The sequence below is a fragment of the Leptonotus elevatus genome, chromosome 2 (assembly GCF_054856555.1).
Source record: "Leptonotus elevatus isolate MCC_2025b chromosome 2, RoL_Lele_1.0, whole genome shotgun sequence".
In the NCBI taxonomy this organism is placed as follows: Eukaryota; Metazoa; Chordata; class Actinopteri; order Syngnathiformes; family Syngnathidae; genus Leptonotus; species Leptonotus elevatus.
The window spans coordinates 42,716,219-42,736,590 of record NC_141240.1 but is presented as its reverse complement, the minus strand read 5'-3'; the positions used below and the strand labels follow the sequence as shown (position 1 = coordinate 42,736,590).

The following is a 20,372-nucleotide window of genomic DNA, read 5'->3' as shown; positions in this document are numbered from 1 at the left end:
AGGATCGATTCCCTTGCGTGGCCACATCAGACACCGCCAAGGTCAAGGTTGCGACCTTTGTCATTTGATTACAACGACATGAAGAACTGTAACCATATGCACCGCTAATGGGGTTGTCTGCCTCCAGCTCGCACGACCTCAAAGTGAAGCCCGCCGCAGTGGACGGGCTTCGAACGACTGACTGCGTCTTCGGCGTTCCTCTGAGGACGCCGCTCTGGCCAAACGCGGCGATCGCGTGCTGGGCGCCACTTTGCGCCTCTTCTCCTCGCCCGCGTTGGCTCTTTGCCCGCAGCGGTAAGAAGAAGCCTTGTGGGAAAATGCACATTTGTCTGTGTTTGCTCCACATTTCTATAAAAGTCAGGTAGCGCCGCCGCGCTCCTGCTGCTAGCTTGCGCGGAGGCGTCGCACCCGAGTTGTGCTTTGCATTCTGCTGCACAGATGCGACGTACGATCTGCATTTCAAAGCAATGCGCTGTCTTGGCCTTCATTTGGGGCCAGCGTGTGTGTGTGTGTGTGTGTGTGTGTGTGTGTGTGTGTGTGTGTGTGTGTGTGTGTGTGTGTGTGTGTGTGTGTGTGTGTGTGTGTGTGTGTGTGTGTGTGTGTGTGTGTGTGTGTGTGTGTGTGTGTGTGTGTGTGTGTGTGTGTGTGTGTGTGTGTGTGTGTGTGTGTGTGTGTGTGTGTGTGTGTGTGTGTGTGTGTGTGTGTGTGTGTGTGTGTGTGTGTGTGTGTGTGTGTGTGTGTGTGTGTGTGTGTGTGTGTGTGTGTGTGTGTGTGTGTGTGTGTGTGTGTGTGTGTGTGTGTGTGTGTGTGTGTGTGTGTGTGTGTGTGTGTGTGTGTGTGTGTGTGTGTGTGTGTGTGTGTGTGTGTGTGTGTGTGTGTGTGTGTGTGTGTGTGTGTGTGTGTGTGGTTTATAACATCATGGGGACCATGTTGTGGCTTTTTACTATCATTGTGGGGACCATGTTGTGGCTTTTTACTATCATTGTGGGGACCATGTTGTGGCTTTTTACTATCATTGTGGGGACCATGTTGTGGCTTTTTACTCTCATTGTGGGGACCATGTGTCCTTGTGGGGACTTTTTTGTGGTCCCCATTAGTCAAGACTTGGTTTAAGAGTTTAGGTTTGAATTGGGTTTTGGTTGGGGTTAGGGTTAGGCAATCAGTTGTGATATGAAATGTACACCCAGCAAGTGTGTGTGTGCGTGTGCGTGCGCTTTTGTCTTTGCTACATTGTGGGGCCTATACACACACGTGTTTTTTAACTACCGACTTGAAATTGTCCCCACAAGTTCAGACCTCTTTTTGAGGGTCAAGACGTGGTTTTAGAGTTTAGGTTTGAATTGGGTTAGGGTTAAGGTTCGGGTAAGAAAAGAGGCTAGGCAATCATTTTTGATGGTTGGGTTAGGAAATGCTTCATGTCAATGAGATGTGCCCACGATGATACAAAGATGTGTGTGTTGTCTTGTTTTTGTGACATAGTGGGGCCAACATATCGGGATTTCACAGAGTTCTGGGGCCCACCTGTTCACGTGGGGCCATTTTGCTGGGCCCCACAAGTTTAGACCTCGTTTTGAGGGTCAATACTTGATTCTAGAGTTTAGGGTTTGAATTGGGTTTTGGTTGAGGTTAGGGTAAGGAATACGGGCAAACAATCATTTTTGATGTTTGGGGTTAGGGGGAGGAGCTATGAAGTGCATCATGTCAACGAGATGGCCCCACAAAGATAGTAAAACAAGCTTGCGCGCGTGTTCCAGCGGATGAATTAGCCAGCGCGCCGCATTCGCGCTCCATTAGCGGCCGCCCCAACAAGTGCCTGTGACGTCACGATCGCATCTCATTGATCAGTGCGTCTGCTGCACCCGCTATTGATCATGTGGCGCCCTCATTCCAGTCGTACAGGTTGATGCTATCATGCTAGCACAAGCAGCACAAGGCTGTCACCATGCAGCATTTTCTCAGCGCGATCAGCTCCAATCTGGCCGCAAGCCCGGAGAGTCGGTCCGCTGGGATTGACCGTATTCGCTGTCATTAATAAAACATCACAAGCTCATATCTATGTTCTTGTACACTGATCCATACTCCCATGATGCATCACTGCAGAGAGGGGAGAGAACACGTTGGCAAAACCGTACAAAGGAAAGTCTGGACGATGACTTTTGCACGTGCCATATTGCTACATAGATATACATTTCCAAAATGTATCATTTGTGAGGGATATTTTTGAAAGAATCTTCCTATGTATTTTTATTTTTTATTTAATAGGAGGAAATCATCATGGCTGAACAATAAGAGAAATAGGCTGTGATTATTAAGACGACATATGATAATTCATGATTTATCTGTTTAAAGTAACCATGATAGATTTTGTAATTCATATATATATATATATATTTTCCCTAAGAGCTCAGTATTGTTCATTCGGTAATTTCACCGATTTGACATGTCATCATCATTGTTTTATTTTATTAATTTTTTATTTATTTTTTTATTTTGTATGTGGGTGAGTATGTGTATGTGTGTGTGTGTATTCGTTAGTTCACCAAAAACCTATTAAAAAATCCCATACCGCTCACCTAAACCGAACACCACCGTCAGGAGACCCGAGGAAGGACTAAAGAAAAGAAAGTGAAATCCAGCACAATCCAGTAATTCATATATGACCGCCATATTAATGGCCTTTTCCGTGTTTTTCGGGTTGTCCGGAACGGAATAGCCTACAGTTACACAACAAAACTTGTGCCAAAAATCAGTTTGCAAAAGGTCCAAAAACTCTTGCAGACCAGTACTACCAAACTTTCTGAAACTCAGAGTTACTTCTTGGATACTGATTAATACAAGACCAAACCAGCTCTTCACTTTTCTACCTTAGCTACTCAAAGCACTTTAACACTCGTTCCTCATTTTACCTGCTGTCGATGCCGCATTAGGAGCAACTGGCGGGTTCAGTATCTTGCTCAAGAACACTTCAACGTGGTCACAATTGCCGGGGATGGAACCCACAACCACTGGGTTGGGAGAGGACCACGCTACCCTTTCTATATGATAAACATGGTGGAATTGGAGATGCTGGGTAACAACAGGACATGTTGTGATGTATTTAACCAATGACAGAGGAGTGTGACTCCTCCCCCCAAAAATTCCAGACTTTCCTCTTTTTTGGCTTTAAATGTTGTTTTTGGCAACCTGGTGGTGAGCATAAAAGCATAAAAGCATAAAAGACTCATTAATGCTTTCATGGGTCAAAGACGCGTGACTACCTTCTTGATGTTTCTTATGGATTCGTGAAGATTGACAGACAGCGGCAATGTGGGATTCGTCAACAATCAAGCGATTATTGCATCTGGCCTCACATCTGGCCGTGCAGTTTCATGAGAGTGGACCAGTAGCCGCCGTTCTTCAGCCGTGGCCCGTTTGCTTAACGGACATTGCCCATGAATTTGTTTTCGCGGAGCGTCTTGATTTGAAGATGAGCCCATTTAGTCCAAATTGGAGGGATTTTGCCTGCATGCTATTGTTAGCATGACAGCGCGCGGGACAGCATACGGTCGGGTTTGCCCCTCTCATTGGCCCGGTCCGTCTCACAAAGGCTCTCTTTGTTCCCAGGCAGAATTTCAATCTGGTGGAAATTGAAAGCAGGTGTGACCGCTTTCCTTCGTAATCCTGAGGGACGCGCAGGACTTCTGCGGCTCCGGGGCATCTTTTGTTGCTGTGGAGTTTGGTGCTCCTCATGCTTGCTTGCTGGACGGAGTCGCTATTTCCAACTTTGGCCTCGACCGAGTTTGTCGTCATTCCCATATTAAGACTTTACGTCCGATGGACCATTTAACTAATCAGCTTGACCAATCAGGTGCGCGTGCTGAGAAAACAAACCATTACGACCATAAATGGCTTTTAGCTCAACCCCCTTTTTTTTTTATTCAAAGCAATGATTTAACATTTATAAGTTGCAACATGTTGAACTCAGAATATGATGTGCTTTTGCACTTTACACAGGTGAGATATTTCATATTTGCTGCAATACGTCCATGCGTTGAAGAAGAAAATCAACATGAAAATACGGTGACAAAAAAACAAAAATGAAAGATTCAGTGAATTCAATGTCCCAAAACAACTGTTGTTCCTTTAAAAAAAAAAAAAAAAAAAAAAAAAAGGAGTACATTTCTTCCAGTTTTCTGCTGTTCATGTGCTTTAGAGGCATATAAAAAAATAATAATAATAAAAACAGCAGATTTTTTGTTGTAACTGTCCATAGGAATTTTGACCTTTGATATTAAAGGGCTTCTTTATTTCAACATAAAGTCAAAATGAAGTGGGCGGGGACTTTTGAGAGTTTCTGATTGTGTGTATTTAAATATTGATTAAACACAATAAGGCATTCTGAAAGTATTTCGTTGAATAGAAAAGCTCTACTAACTTTTTTTTTTTTTAAATCAACATCGATTTATCGCTATATCAGTTTTACTACAGCAACATTTTGTAGGGGGAGGGGCTTGTCCATCTTTTTTTAATGACTCTGACAGCAATGCTTGCTTAATGCTGACAAATTCAGGTATGCAGGAGGCGGTTGCTTCTGAAAGTGTATCATTCGGCGCCGACCCGAATGGTTTTCAGCCGTCGGGAAGGCTGCTGCTCCGCGAAGTGCCGTTTCTGTTTGATTGATTTCATACATGTTTTTGTTCCCGTCACTATTTTGTATTCATGCGGTGCCGAAGGACACGGTGGTGCCTTTGGGTGTGCCGCCCGGCCCCGCCCCGCCCGGCCCCGCCCCGCCTGGCCCCGCCCCCTCCTCGCTGCCTGTGTCTCGCCTTCCGAGTGCCGCCGCATCTCTGCTGGAAGTCAAGTGGAGGCAGCGCAGCGCTGCTTTTTCATTAGCTAAGCGCGCCTCAGGGAAGAGCAGCGGCGAAGCTTGATTTACTGCGCGAGCTGTCGTTAAGCCTCGGAGAAACTCTTCCTCGTCCTCGTCCTCGTCCTCGTCCTCCGTGTTGGGCTCTTGGGCCACCCACTCTCTTTTTATGCTTATGGCCTCCATCTGCATCCATTTTCCGCCCCTCGGGGGAGACATCTTAACTTTCTCCCGGGCCTCTTCCCAACGCCGCTCAGAGGATGGCCATTTTGTTTTATTGTCCTCGCAAGTTTAAAAAAAAATGCTGAATTTGAACTGCCCTGGCAGCCAGTAGGTAAAAAGGGGTGTCAAAAGTTGTTTTCAACCAAGAGTCCCGGCCTGTCTTATTCCGACTGCACAAACACACAAAGGAAATGACGTCGCCGCCGAGACAGAGCGGATGACGGCGAAATGAAAACATGACGTCCGGGAGCGGTTTTGCTGCTTTGTGTCTAATTGGAAAGACGACGACGTCGTTCGAGGAAAACAATCTCAACACGCGAACGACAGAATAAACATTTGGGCAAACTTGTAACATTCTAAAATGAAATATTGTAGGAAAAAAAAAGATTTATATCCAACACTTTACATTTTAATGTACATTACAGGTAATATCAATCTAAATATTTTCCATCCATCCATCCATTTTCTGTACCGCTTGTCCTCACAAGGGTCGCGGGGGTTGCTGGAGCCTATCCCAGCTGGCTTCGGGCAGTAGGCGGGGTACACCCTGAACTGGTTGCCAGCCAATCGCAGGGCACACAGAGACGAACAACCATACTCACAATCGCACCTATGGACAATTTGACTAAATATTGTATTGATTTATTTTACAAACTAGTTATGTTCCTTTAGTTAAAGGTTTCATATTTTAATGAATTATGTTTTTATTTGTTCATCATTTACAAAGTTTAAAATGAAATAAGGCCGGTTTGTGGCACCACACCACAATGATATCTAAAATCATTTGAAACGGACTCATGTAATAATTTATACAAATGTGATGAATGTTAACATAATGAAATCTGACATTGCTTTATTTTTTACGGTCGGACAGAATTGTTTAATAACAACAACAACCTTTGACCTCCCCGAGATCACAAAGCAGTTCTGGATGATGACGTCACATTTTTCATTTTGGGTCTTGTCAACTGAGCTGCAGGCCGACAGGGCAGAGCATTATGATGATTATTATTGCATATTTATTTATTTATTTATTAATAATTCTGTTGGACCGCAAAAAAACATTGTTTGATACAAATTTGTTAAAAGTTTCAGTATATTTTTTCAATATTTATGACTTTTGTCAGTTTCAAAATATGGGCCATTGTGGGGTTTCAGTACCAGAAATTTTTGTCCGCGTGCGTGTCAGCAATGACCCACATGAACTTTCTCCACTTTTATCATGAATTGGACGTGTTGAAAGCGAAAACATTTTCTTCCAGCGGTTGCCAGGTGTGCGTCGTCAGGCTGCCGGCGGTTGCCAGGTGTGCGCCGTCAGGCTGCCGGCTGCCGTTTTTATGCATCGCAAGCACAAGCGACAAACGAGGCGGCGAGAGTTCCCGTCTGTCGACGACATCGGACCGACGTTGAGGCGCGACCGCTTTTTGTGTGACGATGACTCGATGACTCTTTTTTTTGCGCTTCTACCGCAGCCCGACGATCTGGAGGGGGTCCACACGCACGCCTTCAAGCTGAAGCCATTCAAGAAGGCCAAGAGCTGCGACATCTGCAAGCAGGCCATCACAAAGGAGGGGCTCATCTGCAAAGGTGAGGACGTCGTCTGCTCAAATCCTGCTTTTCCGTTCGCTTTCCCAGCCGCCCCGAGAGAAGGTGTTCCTGGTGGCGACCTTTCCTTCGCCACTTTTGGCCGCGCTGGGAACGGCTGCGGCTTCCGACGACCTACTTTTGGTTTTTTTTGCCATCACGCCTGCCGCAAACATTTGCGCGCCTCACTGGAACGCAGGCCGATGATGTTCAGGAAATCCTTGTTTGTTGAGTTGCGATCCAGTTGCCGTCACACGTGGGCCATTTATTTGTTTTGTTTTTCGTGTGCGCAAACATGCGTGGCCGTTCTTTTGTGGTCACTGTGCAAATGTGTGCGCTGACTGCAGTCAAAGCTGAGCTGAAAAAAGGCAAAGCCCCAGCAAGAGGAGATCGGGCCGGTTCGGGGCTTTGGCTGAGGATTTGCTGTTAAAATTAGCACCGGCGGCTGCAGCTGCTGCTGAATTAGCCTAGATAAGAGGGAAAGTGGGGTGCGAGAGAGAGGAAGAAGGGGGGACAAAATGGGGGAATGGGAAGGAGAATTGACTTCATCTCTCTTTTGTTCCTCCGCGTGCTCCGTTTTTAGGGCGGCGAGCGGTCTTTGTGCAATTGTTAGTGGTTGATAAGCAGATGGCGAGGTCCAATGCGTTTATTATTATTATTATTATGTGAAATGGCGCAGATGATATTCATGGCAACGCACGTTCACACTGCAGGGCGTAATCCGATTTTTTTGTTCAATCCCATCTTTTTTACGTACCGTTCACGTGACAAAAAACAAACGCGCCACGTCACGTGAACGCAACGCGCAAGTGACGCGACTCGCAAAAAAGAGCAAAGGTCGCGCGACGTGCGCCGTAAACAAGGTCACGTTGCGGTGTTGGCGGAAGTAACCCGACTCGCAACGTTTCGGCGCCAGCCAAGGCGAGCGGGTCGGGTGTGAAAAAAATCGGAATTGTACCGTTCACACGGCATGAAAAAAAATCAGAGACTTCGGAATTGAGCCGCAGTGCGAACGCAGCCGTCGATGCTGATCAGCGGAAACCTGATGCGGTTCAATTTTGAACTTAATGCCGGGTGCGGATTACTTGCAGTATGCGCATGTTTTTTTTTTTTTAAAGAAAATGTATTATACATGGGCGGCATTTTTTATTTTATTTTATTTTTTATTTTTTTCATTTTTTTTTTTTTAAAGAAAATGTATTATACATGGGCGGCATTTTTTATTTTATTTTATTTATTTTTTTTTTCATTTTTTTTTTTTTTTAAAGAAAATGTATTATACATGGGCGGCATTTTTTATTTTATTTTATATTTTATTTTTTTCATTTTTTTTTTTTTTAAAGAAAATGTATTATACATGGGCGGCATTTTTTATTTTATTTTATTTTTTATTTTTTTCATTTTTTTTTTTTTTTAAAGAAAATGTATTATACATGGGCGGCATTTTTTATTTTATTTTATATTTTATTTTTTTCATTTTTTTTTTTTTTTAAAGAAAATGTATTATACATGGGCGGCATTTTTTATTTTATTTTATTTTTTATTTTTTTCATTTTTTTTTTTTTTAAAGAAAATGTATTATACATGGGCGGCATTTTTTATTTTATTTTATATTTTATTTTTTTCATTTTTTTTTTTTTTAAAGAAAATGTATTATACATGGGCGGCATTTTTTATTTTATTTTATTTTTTATTTTTTTCATTTTTTTTTTTTTTTAAAGAAAATGTATTATACATGGGCGGCATTTTTTATTTTATTTTATTTTTTATTTTTTTCATTTATTTATTTTTTTTAAAGAAAATGTATTATACATGGGCGGCATTTTTTATTTTATTTTATTTTTTATTTTTTTCATTTTTTTTTTTTTTAAAGAAAATGTATTATACATGGGCGGCATTTTTTATTTTATTTTATTTTTTATTTTTTTCATTTATTTATTTTTTTTAAAGAAAATGTATTATACATGGGCGGCATTTTTTATTTTATTTTATTTTTTATTTTTTTCATTTTTTTTTTTTTTTAAAGAAAATGTATTATACATGGGCGGCACGGTGGCTGACTGGTTAGCACGTCCGCCTCCCAGTGCAAAGGTTGTGAGATCAAGTCCGGGCTTCGGCCTTCCTGGGTGGAGTTTGCATGTTCTCCCCGTGCTTGCGTGGCTTTTCTCCGGGTACTCCGGTTTCCTCCCACATTCCAAAAACATGCATGGCAGGTGAATTGGACACTCCAAATTGTCCATAGGTGTGATTGTGAGTGTGGTTGTTCGTCTCTGATTGGCTGGCAACCAGTTCAGGGTGTACCCCGCCTACTGCCCGAAGCCAGCTGGGATAGGCTCCAGCAACCCCCGCGACCCTTGTGAGGACAAGCGGTACAGAAAATGGATGGATGGATGGTTATTATACATTATACAGGGGTGTCAAACTCATGGTAGCTGTTGTTTCCTTCAGGTGGCCATTGTGAGCGTGAACGCAAACGAATGTACGATCGCCACAACAAATTGATGAATAGCTCGTTTTGAAAAGTGTTGCAAATATGATTACGTTGATTTGAATTTGGTGGTTGCATGAATGCATATCGTATCTGAACGTTTTGAAAGTTGGAGACAATATGCTATTATATGTGGCGGGTGCTTTATTTTCAAAGTATGCAACAATATCTTACTTTTTCTTTTCTTTTCTTTTATTTTTTTTGCGCAACTCAACTCTTTTGGTTGACAAGGAGGCGGACCCTTCGAGAGCCATGAAACACGAAGCGCGAAATATGATATGATCAACTTGATGACAAACGACGTGGCTCGTTGTTTGCAATCTTTTCAATTGAGACGACAATGCATTGACCAACATTGGAAGGAAAAAAATCTCTTGATGAGTTTGAGTCCTTGAGTCCTTAAAATAGATTTGCCTTTTCGCAAGCTCGAAAATATTTCTTTTTAAAAGCAACCGGATTTAAAGCGCTGACTCGTTCTTCTGGGTTGCTTCGGGAGATGCCACCTGGAATTGCAAAAATGAGGAAACTGAGAGCTGAGATGAGAGCTGAGATGAAAGTCTGTGCTTAGCTAAGTACGTTTACACCTCAACCAACCTTTTTTTTTTTTTTTATTATTATTGGCAATTTTAATGACCTCAATAGTGAAACATTTAACCCCAAAACCACCCCAAGAATGACGATATCCCTCAACGGCAACTTCAATGTGCCCTCGCTATGACATCTTTTTGACCTGCCACTTTTTTTTGCTTTGAATGGTCATCTGAGTCCAGATTGTTTTCATTTTGGTTTCCGAATGTGAAGATGTGATTGTCTACTGCTGCTCAGTGCAGGGCAGATTTATTTAAGAGCTTTGAGTTTTTTTTTGCTTTACTGCCGAGCTGCTTTATAAATAAATACTTACTCGGCCACTAGGTGGCAGCACCACACTGACGCTGTTGCTGTTTTCCTTTCCAGCTCACTGACTGAGCAGTCCAGCACGACAGTGTCCGTCCTGCATGCCTTGCGTTTCACACTGTTCAGTCTGGAATCGAACAATTAACACTTGTCTTTGTTTTTTTTTTCAGCTTGTCAACTGTCCTGCCATAAAAAATGTGAAGTAAAGGTAAGACATTTCCCTCTGGTTGATCTCATGTTGATCTTGGCCGTCGTTGTAATGTCGTCGGGACACATTGACAGCCGTTGGGCAGTCGATGAGCAGGTATGGGCCATGCGTGCCCCCCCCCCGACCCCCCCCCCCCCCCACAACCACAGGTGATACAACTGACAAAAAGGGATGCGCTATAGATTAAGCTTGTAATTCACAAACGTATATTTGAGAGTGAATTTCACTTTAAGCTCTGCATGATGCTAGCAAGCAGTGATGAGAAGTTTATTAACATATATTAGCATATATTAACCTTGGCAGCAAGATGAATTCTGGCAGTATTTGTGAGTTGACAAACTCCGGAGAATCCATCTTGTTCCGCTCCCGGCGATCTTTTCTCGATCGGACCAATCGGCCGTTGCTTAGGCAGGACCGAACCAATAAGCGCCGATGGCGGGAGAAACAAACACACCTAACTGACGAATGGATGCTGCCATTCATTACGTTCTCGTGGAATTGCTCACTGTTGAATTTGAACAGCGAGAGGCATTTTGTGCATTTTTATCTGAAAAAGATGTTTGGGCTCCCCCTTAAGCAAGATTTTCATCCGTCGCCTTGATTGGTGAAAACAAAAGCGCAAAGATGCCGCATCGTCCAATCAGCTCGAAATATTGCACAGCAAGTCCCGCCTTTTCCCGAACGGGTCTGCCGAGCGAAGTCCCGGGTTGATCATCTCGGTGCGAAATGGAAAAAGAGAACAAACGAGAATTGTTTTGAAGGAGAACATCGTTTAATTCCTGAAATGTGTGGAAATTGCGATTTTAACGACAGCCTGACCTTGTGACCTTGGAATCGTAACCGTGCCAGCGCTGGCAACGCTTTTATTCTTTATGTTTATTAGAGGCGCGAACGTGCCGTTGTTGACATCATGAACCGCGCACGCAATTGCTTGAACGCTTTAATGCAGGTGTTCTTACGTTTTATGCCGTTGATGGCGCTTTAATGGGGCCTTTAACGATTTGAACGAGGATGTCAAGAAGGTCGCATGTTGCGTAACATTAGAAACCGCATATATTCAGATCAACAAGCAAAGTCCGTCTTGTGGCGTCGCTTATCTTCATCACTTGTTGTTGCTGCTGCCGCTTTTGCCGACGTGGAATATTTAGAGGAGATTTGATATCTTTTATTTTTTTATATTCCCAAACAGTAGGATTAGAGAGCGTCGTTGTACTTCTGAGACTTTGTTACCTCAAATACTGCTTGCAAGTTTTTTGTGAAAAAACAGACCACATGAATTTTAAACGTCTTAAATACACAATACGGACAGAAGCAAGGGAGAGTTCGTTCGATGAGGCAACGGGTTTGCGTGAGAATAAAAAATGGGCGTGACTTCAGCTTGTATACTGACAGACATTTGAATCTTTGAAAATGTTTAGTAATTATGTTCATTTGAATGAAATGTTCCTGTTTTTCATCGCATGCACGGAGTGAGCAATGCTGATGTTGCCTCCGCAACGGCATCACACAAAATGTTGCCATTTTTAACAGTTGTTTTTTTGCCGGTGACGGTTTTGGCAGGTTTCATCTCGGTGGTTAAAAAAGAGACGCGCACATCAGCGCTAATGTCTGCTGGCGGGAGGACTTACAGCTTATGTTTGAATTCATAACTGCACGTGTGTGAGCGTCCAGCGCACCGCAGCACTCGGGAAACGCTTGGGTCGAAAATAACCCAAATTGGGTCAAAAATGCACTGACCCAACTTTTTGAATAGTAAACAAATTAAATCAATACAATTATGAAAGTAAAATCATTTAAAAATGATTCCACAAAGGAACCTTTTTCCCGTTGTTTTGTGGGTTATTTATATATTTATAATATCCCTAATAACTGAATTTGGTTAAAAATGAACTCACCCAACTTTTTGAGTTATTTAATCCAAAACGTTGAGTCAAATTAAATAATAAAACACACAGTAATTGTGGGTTTCAAAAAAAAAAGCACCGATGCACTTTCTGGGTTGTTTTATACAAAATGAGCCAAGTAAAGAATTTGACCACTATTTAGTTTTACACTTAAAGACCAATTTCTTGACTCATAGACGGTCAAATAGGCCCAAGTACAGGATTGGTCCAATTTTGACCCAACTGTTTGTAGCGTGTAAAACAGGAATGGAGGCAGGGTTGAGCTGCTTCCATAAAGTTGCCCTCACAGCAACGGATGTCGTCTCTCTCTCTCTCTGGTTCTCTCTTTTATGTAGTTTGACATTGTCTCTTTTTATTTTTCTATATTCTTATTGTCCATTTGTTGTTTTCATTCAGTCTCTCTCTCTCTCTCTCTCTCTCTCTCTCTCTCTCTCTCTCTCTCTCTCTCTCTCTCTCTGTCACTCTCTCGCTCTCTCTCTCTCTCGCTCTCTCTCTCTCTCTCTCTCTGGTTCTCTCTTTTATGTAGTTTGACATTGTCTCTTTTTATTTTTCTATATTCTTATTGTCCATTTGTTGTTTTCATTCAGTCTCTCTCTCTCTCTCTCTCTCGCTCTCTCTCTCTCTCGCTCTCTCGCTCTCTCTCTCTCTCTCGCTCTCTCTCTCTGGTTCTCTCTTTTATGTAGTTTGACATTGTCTCTTTTTATTTTTCTATATTCTTATTGTCCATTTGTTGTTTTCATTCAGTCTCTCTCTCTCTCTCTCTCTCTCTCTCTCTCTCTCTCTCTCTCTCTCTCTCTCTCTGTCACTCTCTCGCTCTCTCTCTCTCTCTCGCTCTCTCTCTCTCTCTCTCTCTCTCTCTGGTTCTCTCTTTTATGTAGTTTGACATTGTCTCTTTTTATTTTTCTATATTCTTATTGTCCATTTGTTGTTTTCATTCAGTCTCTCTCTCTCTCTCTCTGTCACTCTCTCTCTCTCTCTCCTCTCTCTTCTCTCTCTCTCTCTCTCTCTCTCTCTCTCTCTCTCTCTCTCAATAAAAAAGGGACGTGGTGGAGACTTTGACTGGCATCACCATTTTCCACTTGCTGATGTTGAAAAGCTGACTTTGCAGTCCTTTTATTATCCGCCTGCTTTTCCGCCAGCAGCCTGTAGGCGGTCTCAAGGAGTAGCATCATAAGTTTTGGTCATGTTCCTCCAGATGAGGGCGAGAAGAATCCTTGCACATCCCACTTTTGAGGTTGAGGGTTTGAATCCTGGCCACCGTACGCTGATGTCATTCCTACTTGCACTTGTTATTGCTTATCGTCTTATGTTTTTGGGAACGCGGGAGGAAGCCGTGGTACGCTCCACACAGAAAGGCCGCCTCCTGCAAATTCGAACCCTGCGGGGCCTCTCACCGCTTGCTCACCGTGCCGTGAGGTGGATTCCGATGGAAGCTCATTCTAATGCAGCAGCGCAACATTGTTGATGCAATGATCGTTATTCTCTTTCAACGGCTGCTTTGGAGGAAAAAGTGCGGACCGGGGAATTGGACAGACGGAGCGGAGAGAGAGGGAGGGGTACGTTCGCTGGCCCGCTTTGGGCACCGGGCAGCCCCAAGCTGCTTTCTTGGCCTTATATAGTGTGTTTGAATACTCCACTTGGCAGCGGATGGAGGAATCTGAGCCAGCGGCACCAAGAGTGCTTCTTGCTTCAAGTCCAGCGGCTGAACACAGTTGACTTCAGCAGCTCGCTGGCACGCGTCCGGGATTACGGCTGGTGTTTTGAGAGAGGAAGGGGGGGGGGGGGGGGGCTGCGAGGAGGTGGTGAAAAGCGTCTGTATTTAGTGCTCCTTCCTTTGCCTCCATCCCCCTCAGGAGGGGGTGGAAATGCAAAGTTAGAAAGAAGACAGAGCAGGAGAGAGGAAAGAACTCCAGCTGCAGGTAAGAGTCGTTCGAGGAGTCGTTTGAGGAGTCGTTTGAGATCACTTTGCACTTTCGAAAGACAAACAAAAGGCATGTTTACCGCTAAGTTTTTGTTTTTGTTTTGATACTGAACCATGTCATGAGAAAGCGGCTCCCGTGGTCACGTCAAGGCATTTGAGGCTTGGCACTCGCCGACCGCGAACCTGCGCGAGATCAAATGAAGCGGCATCGATTGCATACTTTTTTGCCATCCTCGCTTCTGAGAAAAGTGACGTTGGCAATCGCTCGTGGCTGACATTTGGCCAACATAAGCGGAGCAGCTAAACACGAGGGGTCGCGAGGTCGCGGGGGGGCTCGCGACAAAACATTGGAATTGGCTTTGATTGCATCGCCGTTGGCTACGGCGCAGCCCGCCAATGTTCTTAATTTGCTTCCGAACCTCTCGAGAGAAAACATTGCACTTTTTTTCTCACCTTGCCCATAACAAGAGCGCCGGTCATGCGTCCCTGGAGCGCCGCGAGGTGACGACAGATGTTAATAGAACAGCTGTTTGTCTCTTCTTATAGAACCGGGTTGCCCTCAGGGAAGGTGACATGTTTACTCATTAGAGAACAACCCCAAGGGAAATGCGGAGTCGCATTACGAATCATGAAGCCATAAAGTTCTTCCCTTATAAACAAGCGTGATTCATGACATGGTGTTGAATAAGCTGTATTTACTGGCTACCGATTCCAATTTTCGATTTCGATTCACAAGAGTTCTGTTTGATTTGATTGGGATTTTTTTTCGATTCACTTCAGTTCAATCCGATATGGAATAACTACGGAATTTCAATTCTTAAATGTCAAGGACATGATACAAAAAAAAGTCCACAAACATTAGATAAAGTCATAAAGTCATAAAGTCAGGTCTTTTATAAATGTAAGAAAATACTTCAAGAAATTTCAAGAAAACAGTCATATAGAAAAAAAAATGGCCTTTAAAATTCAATTTTCTTGTTAAAAAGAGATATTAAAATGATTGATTCATGATTTTATGAATCGATATCACATTCGAAATCGATTCGATATTAATTACTCTTAGTATTTACTCTCAAAGTACACATGAGACGAGGTGACCCAATTTTCACAATTAAAATCCAGGACACTACAATTGAGCTGAAAATCAAATGTACAATCAATTCTCACCAGGAACTATTTATGACAAATGCAATCGCTCGTCAATCGGCTTGTGTTATTTGCTTTAGCTCATGCTAAATGCTATCTTGGATGACAGCATTCACCATCGTCCAACCTTTCTCGCGTCATGCTAGTCGCGACCGCGGCGTTAGGCGAGTAGGAACGCATTTGCCATGATTCTTGGACACGGAAGCTGGAAGTGGAACTATTTCTAGTTTCAGTATGACAACAACATTCCTGCTAGCGATGAGATGCCGATGATTATGAAAACGTGAATGTGAAAGTAAATAGGAAGGAATTGAATTGGGGTGTCTGGTCGGTGCTGGATTTCACCTTCCTTGGTTTTCTTTGGTCCCCTCGGGTCTCCTGGTGTTCGGTTTAGGTGAACGGTATGAGATTTTTTCTAATAGGTTTTCTGGTGAGCTAACAAATACACGCACGCACGCACGCACATACACATACTCACCCACACACACACACACACAAAAAAAAATAATAAAAAAAAATAAAAAAAATAAAATAAAAGAGCAATGATGATGACATTTCCGAATGAACAATACTGAGCTCTAAAAAAAAAAAAAGAAAAAAAAAGAAAAAAGGAAGGAATTGAATAGTTCAATGTCTTTTTGAATTTGTTTGTCGTACGAATCACCATGACAACGGTGTGACATGGCCCAAACAATTGGCTCGCTGAATAGACCCTCGACCCAAGCCCCTCCCCCCAAAAAAAAAAACAGCAACTGCGTCAAATCGAGACAAAACAACGGGGCCGGTCACATCGGCCGCGACTCGGGACACAAGTCTTAAACGGGGCTGTCCCGGTTCATCCGAGACGTACGCTCACCCGAAGACGGCTCCACTCTTGCGAGAAATGTCTTTATGAAGTTGAGCATGCTTTTAATCGGCCGTGACGAGATCCAACATCGTAATCAATTTTCAAGATCAGCAAAGCTTTTTTTAAAAAAAACGGCATCAAAATGTCCCCCATGAATGCGAGTCAAACAATGTTTTCAACACGCAATCGCGGGCTTTAATGCCACTGCGGCGTTTCCCATCGCGAGCGTTTCTGCACATCTGATCTTCATCAGTTCCTCGCTTAAAGGTCTATTTTGTAAGAGTGGCCGTGATTGGCCCGCTCGGCGCTCGCTGTGGCCTGACGCCGTTCCGGCAGCTACTTTCCCTCTCATCCGGGGTTCTCGGCATCTTTGCCTTTCGTTTGATCAACTTCCTTTTCCCACCACAAATGCGGCGTTTGGGAGGAGAGAGCTTAAGGCAGTCGTTAAAAAGAAGAACATTTCATTATAAATAAGTGAAAACCTATTGCTAATGTTAAAATAACTGCTTGTGTTGTCCACAATGTGTTGTCTTTCTCGTAAGTTGGCCACTTGTGGCGTCCAAGCGCTCTTGTTTTGATGCTCACAAATGACCTTTGGCCCCCCCCCCCCCCTCTGGGAAAATATTGCCCGCACCCTTGCAGGTCCTTCATCCAGGCCCCCCCGTCTACTTTCCCAACGTGCAGCGCAGTCGCATGCGCGGCATCATTTCGCCCTCATGTCAGAATGTCCAATCACAGGCAAACTGGCGCTGGCTCCGCCGTTCTGCCACTTTGGGGATTTCTGGCCTCTCCAAGGAAAACACGGCGGCGGCGGCGGCGCGCTTCAATCCATCCAAAGAGGCTTTTTGAGCTTCGGTCCTTATTTGGCCTTTGGCTGAGTGTGGAATTCAATTTCTCAGGCAAGCCGACCAACTCGGCAGGATTGCCCCACTGGAGCCAACGCACTTCTATGCCCATTAGATCTGATATACTCTATATAGAGCAGGGCCTGATTGATATGGATTTTTTTCGGGGGGGGGGGGGGGGGGGGCTATTTCGATATTTGGCAGAATAAAATGAATGGAAAAAAAACATACAGTATAATGAATAAAATAACTCGTTTTTTTGGTCACTTCATGTTATTGGGGCAACATTTGTAAGGTGACTGATGTCGAACCCACCTTTATGGACCTTGTGCGTCGGGGCGCGACCTGGACCAGAAAGGTCTTTGTAAGACAGAAATAAGAATATAAACTCCTGACCGACTGTGACTCCCTCTCCGTCAGTCGTGTTGTGCTAAACGTGATCTCCATGAAAAGACATGTTCACTATTGTTGAGTGGGAAGAATGAAGAGAAGCTGGACACGGTTGAGGAAAACGCAGTCCTCTCTGATGAGTTGTGCTCTTTTCCCGGAAGCCCCTCGCGAGGCGATGCCATTTTAAGACGCGCGTTTCACGGCTGAACCCTTTTCGAGTTCATTTGTCTCCATCCTGGATTATTTGATTGTTCTCTGCTTGTGGGTTTGCTGCGAAGGAGCAAAGAGAAAAGAAAGCTGACCCTCGCAACTCTCGTGCTCGCATCATTTGTTCCTGTGAGAAAGCACCAAAAAGTCATTCTGTTGATTCTATTTCAACAAGCAGAACCTTGTGACGCATGGAAGAATCTCCAGGATATTCTTGCGCTTTTTTATGTGCCTCAGCAGGCGAAAACCACACGAGGATATGTATTAGTTTCCCCCATCGGCCGCCTTATAAGGACGCAGACGCAGTTGGGAATGTGAACGGTGTCGTCTGGTCTGGCTTCTCTCGAGTCGCATTCCTCTCCTCTCTGACGCCTTTTGACCTTTGGATCAACAAACATGCGCGTAATGCCGCTGGTTCGCTGTTGTCGGCGGTTCACGGACAGCAATTCTGAAAAAGCAAACATTCTTTTTTAGTCAGAATTTGTTCTGGATTGAAGAGTTTTGCGCAGATGTGACATTTCACGTTTTTTCACTAATTGACGTTATTTGCCCGTCCGCTTGTTTAAATATAACTTACTGTACATGACGTCCATAAAAGTGGCCCACAACTTAATGACTGTGGGAAAATGTGAGTCCGAGCGTAACCCGAGTTGAAAGCCCCTGCAGAGTCATATACATTGATGTCGTACTCTAAAAACAGTTGGGTCAAAAGTAAGCCAATTATGGATCAAAAATGGACCGATTTGACTTCCTGGAATATTTTACACAAATGGACTCACTTTTTGACCCAAGTAAAGGATCCGTTGTTTTACGCTGAAAATAACCATTTATTGACTCAAAGTTGGGTCGCATCGACCCAAGTAGAGGATCGGCCCGTTTTTGACTCATAGTTGGGTTATTTTTCACCCGACTGTTTTTAGAGTGTATAAATGAAGTGACAAGCTCTAATGATGAAGTTCCTCGATCAGGGGTCAGCGACCTTTCCTGTCCAAAGAGACATTTTAGGCCCAAAAAGTCTGTCTGGAGCCGCAAAACATTGAAACATTGTGATGAAGGAAAGAGCATGTTCGTGTTCGTCCCAATTCGAGATGCACCATCAGAAAAATATGCAGCATCCAATACGATTCCTTTTTTTCTACCTTTAATCTTCCTTTAAAAAAAAATAAAAAATCGAAAATAAATTTATTTTGTTTTTACATTTTCTACCTTTCTGTCAAATTTCTGACATTGTTGGCAATTTTATGGACATATTATGGACATTTTCTGGATTTTTTTTCCTTTTGTTGTTTTTTGGACATTTTGTGGTTACTTTTTGAATATTTTCTTTCCTGCCTTTTCTGAAATCAATTTTCTGACTATTTAGGCAATTTTGTGGACATTTTTATGGTGATTTTAAGGATTTCTTACTTTGTTTTTGGAAATGATATAGCTACTTTTCAAATGTTTAAATTTTCTGCTTTTCCACTTTTCCTTTTTGAAAATGTTATGGTAGTTTGTAAAATATTTTCATCTACCTAAATATGGACACATAAAAAGTATATGTAATTATAATTATTTGTTAATTGAAAGGATATTTTATCTAAAATAATAAGAATAATAAATTCTGCACATTTTTTCGCGAGCCGCATATGGCTCCAGAGCCGCAGGTTGCAGAACGATTGCCCTAGACAGTGACGTCAATGTTTGCGGAGGCCGCCGGAAGTGAGGCGTGAAAGCAAAATAGTGACTTTCATCAACGATTTTTGCCAGCTTTGCTATCACGCGGCAATAACAACAATACTCCTCCAGCTCCTGAATTGCGATACGCTCCACGATAACCTTGAAATCCAAACTCGGGCCTTTGTTGTCACTGTGCAAACCAACGACGGCGGCTTCCGTCCCACCGGAGGCTGCCGGCCGCTGATAGCGTGCATCGGCGTCGGCGCACAAACAAGACTATTAGGTGGCGCTCTTGTCATGGATACGCGGAGCACGCGGAGCGCGCGGAGCACGCGGTGGCGGCCTTCCTACTATTTAAAGACGCAACATCAGAAAATGTAACTGAAAGCCGCTCTAATTCTGAAGCGGCGCGTCACGGTCAGCGTCTCCTTGCTGGTTATCATCTGCAGGGTCAAAGTGTTTCATCGCGGGAAACAGAATCACAGGCAATCCTTCACACGCTGTCTCTCGTCTTGCAGGTGACCACGGCGTGTCAAACGAGCACCAACAATGAACTTGTGAGTACAACGCGTTCGCACGCACATACGGGACTTTTTTTGACCCGTTTCCAAATTTAATGATCCCAGCTGGAATTGCGGGCAAAGCCACAAACAGACGTAACGAGCTGCTGCGAGAGGTCAAAGGTCGGGCTCGAAAGCGAGGGTGTCAAACTTTGATACGTCGTTATGGTCTTCCTCAGTGCGCCGTTGTGACCGTGGGAAAAATAGAAAACTTACAATTGCCTCATCATATAAAACATTGACACAACAAGTTGACGGATAACTCGTTTTTAAGTCAGAAGTCAAGGAAGACAGTTTGTTCCATTATTAATATCCAGAGGTGAGCATTTTGCAAAATGTTGCTGGTACGCCATCCGTCAGCGCGCTGGGCACTCGTCCGCCATTGACGGTCCGTCATTTTTTCTAGCCGGACCAAAGTGTAATCATCAGTACGAGAGAAAAAGTCAGAATAGTACCGATATTCTCTACTTGAGTAAAAGTACTATTATTTGTGTAAAAAACGACTTTGGTAAAAGTATTCACTCAAGTAATTACTAAACCTGACGAGTAAAAGTCCAAAGTATTTCTACTTCGTCCATTTGAAGGATATTCGCTAATGAAGCCAGACGTGACCTTTTTTGGCTTGAGTCGACGTCGACATCGGCGCCGCTGACT

At 43.5% G+C, this 20,372-nt stretch overlaps 1 protein-coding gene across 7 annotated transcripts in view; it reads left to right on the top strand.

Moving 5' to 3' along the window:
• The window catches only part of tns1a (tensin 1a), a 62,572-nt gene that overhangs the window by 10,039 nt on the left and 32,161 nt on the right, over positions 1–20,372 (top strand). For 6 of the 7 annotated variants that reach the window (XM_086067036.1, XM_086067032.1, XM_086067033.1 and 3 more), the window contains 3 exons: positions 6,538–6,652; positions 10,202–10,239; positions 19,677–19,715. In XM_086067036.1, coding sequence (XP_085923162.1) covers positions 6,538–6,652; positions 10,202–10,239; positions 19,677–19,715 — 192 coding nt within the window. Of the gene's footprint in view, positions 1–6,537; positions 6,653–10,201; positions 10,240–13,950; positions 14,063–19,676; positions 19,716–20,372 lie in introns of those variants that run through there. The other variant, XM_086067035.1, reaches the window with a different exon arrangement.